The sequence below is a fragment of the Austrofundulus limnaeus genome, unplaced genomic scaffold, assembly GCF_001266775.1.
Source record: "Austrofundulus limnaeus strain Quisiro unplaced genomic scaffold, Austrofundulus_limnaeus-1.0 Scaffold703, whole genome shotgun sequence".
In the NCBI taxonomy this organism is placed as follows: domain Eukaryota; kingdom Metazoa; phylum Chordata; class Actinopteri; order Cyprinodontiformes; family Rivulidae; genus Austrofundulus; species Austrofundulus limnaeus.
The window spans coordinates 62,621-66,517 of NW_013953105.1; the positions used below are offsets into that span (position 1 = coordinate 62,621).

Genomic DNA, 3,897 nt, shown 5'->3' on the forward strand with positions numbered 1-3,897 from the left:
TGTTTCCATTGAGCAAATTTATTTTTGAAATTCTAATTTGCGCATTTTCATGGTCAATGGAAACACAGCTACTGATAAACTAAATAGCAGACACTGTGCAGAAAATCACGTCATTCAAAACTTCGCCTTCTGTTTGCTGATTGGCCCAGGTAAAATAAAGTACAAGCAGACACTGTGCAGAAAATCAACGTTCTGTTCTCTGATTGGCCCGAATGAAATGCTCCCGAATAAATCGTTATCTATGGGAGAAGTCCCCGACAGAGCAGTGAAGGAAACTAGAATTGAGCGGAACTGCGTAGGAAGGCAAGGGCCAGGCTAATTTCTGCCTGATGCTGGAGCTGTGCCGAAGTAAATTTTTAAAGATTACATCGCACCTGCAGGAAGAGGAACAAGCATAATATTTTCTAAATAAGACACCATAAGGTGGAATAATTCTGTCAAAATTGCAACTATATTAATCAATATATGGATATATTTCTACACAAATGCTGTCAGAATGTATGGTTCTGTTTGGGAAGCAGATGGCAACATGTAGATGAAGCATATGTGTACTCACACGATACATATGGATTTTATATTGAAATCCGAAGTTTCAAAAAGATGACAACGATACAGTTTAACCATAGATATAAAAAACCTTTATATCAATGTTTTCTAGAATTAATTATTTTTTGCTCTGACTTCTACATTTATTTGGATTTATCGCAAGATCTCCTTCTTGCACACCCTCCCTCCTCTGTGTGTCACACCGGAGCGGAGCGGAGCAGAGCCACATGTAGTGTAAATCCAGGGTGAGCATTTGTGGAGATTAAAACTATTAAGTAACTTTTGGCAACAATTACTGAAACATTTAGGTTTTAAATACACTTGTGGTCAACATGAACACTGATGATACAAACTTAAAAGCTTTAAATGTGAAATTATACTTTTTTCTTTATAATTCAGAGTTCTGGTGACTAGTTTGAGGCGTTTAAGTGTCTAAATGTGTGTGTCACACATAGTGTGGTCCRTGTGTGTGTGTGTAATTCTGTGTGTACACAAGAACAAACGAGTGTGAAAGTCTTAACGGGAGAATTTTCGTGGTCTGAAAGGAGGCAGAGCGAGCTGGTGAGGCTCCGCCCTCTCCTCTATTGGGGCCAGCTCTTCTGCTGACCCCCACTTCTTCTTGGACTGGAACAACGACGCCAACTTCCTGTTCTTGTTCCGCTCTCTGGCCTGAGTCACCTGGAACTCTGCAACCACAAGAACCAAGAGAATCACAAGTGAAGGAAAAGTTTCTGTGTGATGTAGCTGCTGCCGATTTAATTAATTTTATCTGAATTTCACATTTAAAGTAACAACTTAATGAACTGTTTCTGCTGAAACAGTGACGTGAAAGAATTTAAAGACTGCTGAGCTGAGTAAAAATAACTAAAAACTTACGACTGATGTTTACTGTTCAGGTTCTGCACCCTCACCCTATATTGTGGCGGCCATCTTGGATTTCAACATGAAAACCGGGGGCGGAGCTGGGCTTTTTTTGCACCCGCTTTGGATGTTATCATCCATGAAATGGACGTTATTAGGCATTATCAGTCCCCTAGAATGGCTTCAGAATGTCCCGTCTGTGCAAGTTAGCAGGTTCCCCGTCCCATAGAATGGCTTCTGATTGTCAGCTGGTTAATATGAGGTATAAAACCACTATCTGGTTAATATGAGGCTTCAAGCCACTACCTGGTTAACATGAGACATAAAAAATCTAGGTAATATGAGGCTTAAAGCCACTAAAGTTAACTTTAGAGCAAATGACATGGTTAGCACTAAAGACATAGCCCTCCAACAATTGTGTATTGTGGCCTACCAATAGGGCAATGGGTAGAGCATTGGACCAGAGAGCAGGAACCAGGGTTCGAGACTGACATGGACACAAAAAATTTATTCCAATATCTTTTACTTATTTACACATTCATTGTCATTGATATATTAAAGGCACAGTTTGTAGGATTTTGACAAGTCTTTTAGCCGAAATTGAGATAATCACTAAAGACAATAATAAAAACATGTCTAATCATTCCAGACAAATACCTTGTTTTATTATTTTTACCTTATAAAAAGCTGTTTATATCTCCACGGTCGAGGGTCGCCACACAGGCAGCCGCCATCTTGCACCGCCATCTTGTCTACGAAGGCTCATGAAGGACAAACTGCGGTGGTGGCGTCAAAAATGGTTTTAGTTGTTATACTATAAATGTAATATTTGTTGTCTGTCATTGTAGCTGGGATAATTTTACTTATTAAAGCTCATAATCTTACCACTTGAAACATCACTAGCCCTGAAGCTGCTGGCAGACATTGCGGTTGGAATTATCAAAGGTTTTTGCCACTAGGGGGCACTGTCGGGACAGTCTGAAGCCTAGAAGGCACAGTAGGGACCCCCTGAAGCCATTGTATGGGACTGATAACGCCTAATAATGTCCATTTCATGGACTGATAACATCAGAATCCTGTTTTTTGCAGGTGTTTGTTAGGAGGTGCATATACAAAGAAAAGCACTGTGGATTCACAAATTCAACATGGACACAACAGCTTAATCCAAAAGTCATTTATTCAGCTGTTTTAGGAAAAATTCAGCTGAACGGAGATGATAMTGATCAAAGAACATGCTGAATGCTRGTCACAACCAATTATTTAGACACTTTTAGACACACAAATATGAGGATTCGTGTAGAAGTAGCCAAAGACAATCTTTACCGAAATCTAAAGGCTAATCAAAAATTCAARATGGCTGCCACAGCTAACTTTATAAAGTCTAWAATTCAGCCATTTTAAGACTTATTGAGAATAAGATTGTTGTAGAGCAGTTAAGAATGATCATATCCTGCTAGTCCCAAATAAGCTAATCACTAATGCTAATTTTACAAAGGACAACAATTCAGCTATTTTTAAACATTTACAGCTGAGAAATGATTTAGTACAACWGAGAAGTAATCAGTAAAATTTCAACAGCGCACCACTTCAAAAGATCTGAACTAACCCTTTAGGATAAAGGGACAAAGGGGGGCTATGTAGGGGCACAGTTTTGGGCTGAGGGGGGACATGTAGGTGAGCTGTGATTAGGGTTAGGTGTGACTCTAAGTGTGACCGACTCTTTAGCATATTAATAGACACTGTGACTCACAGCAGAGGGGTGGGGGATGTAGAGGCCAAGGTCTCCTGCGCAAAAAAGCGCAGCCTTAGTCAAACTAGTACCCCAGTTTAAAAATTAAATAAACTTTAAGATGTGTCAAATAAACAGTAATAATATACTTCACAAGAAAACTATAAAAAAAACAAATTTATAATGATAAATTAATCATTTATACAGTAAAAATATGATGAACTCACGCAGCTCAAAGTCTTCTCCTGGACCTTCTGCATCTTTGAGGTTCAGGTAATGGCTGGGAAAGCGTCCGCTGTAGTCCCGCAGGTTCTCCTTGGCTCCTGATGAAACAAAGTCAAACTCACAGGTGATCTACCTGCCTGACACTAAAACTTCACAGAACCACCTCAGATCTGATAGGAAACATGGCTGAAAGCTTCATAAAATAACAAAGAGCTTTATTAACAAATAAAAATAAAGCTTGTTTAAGGTGAAAACATCAGAGTGAAACAAGCGGGTACCCTACAGTTTGTTTCAGAAAATAAAACAAATAAAATTAATAAAAACTAGAAGCACTGGGAGAGTGCAAACCTCCACCAAGACCAGTTTCCTCCATCCTGTAAGAGTTAACGCACAAAAGCAGAGATGAAACATTTACTGAATAAGTTCTGACGTAGTGAACATATTTAAGCAGCAGTATGATGGGATTTCTTCTGGTGGAGTCCAATGTGAAAAAAAAAATCAGACTGGTCACCAGACGTCATTCATGGTCAAACTGG

At 39.2% G+C, this 3,897-nt stretch overlaps 1 protein-coding gene across 1 annotated transcript in view; it reads right to left on the reverse strand.

Annotated features, from left to right (window-relative positions):
- Positions 1-553: 553 nt before the first annotated feature.
- The window catches only part of LOC106531986 (ankyrin repeat domain-containing protein SOWAHB), a gene marked incomplete in the record, with an annotated part of 49,255 nt that continues 45,911 nt past the window's right edge, over positions 554-3,897 (reverse strand). The window contains 2 exon segments of the mRNA XM_014027950.1: positions 554-1,232; positions 3,364-3,459. Coding sequence (XP_013883404.1) covers positions 1,063-1,232; positions 3,364-3,459 — 266 coding nt within the window.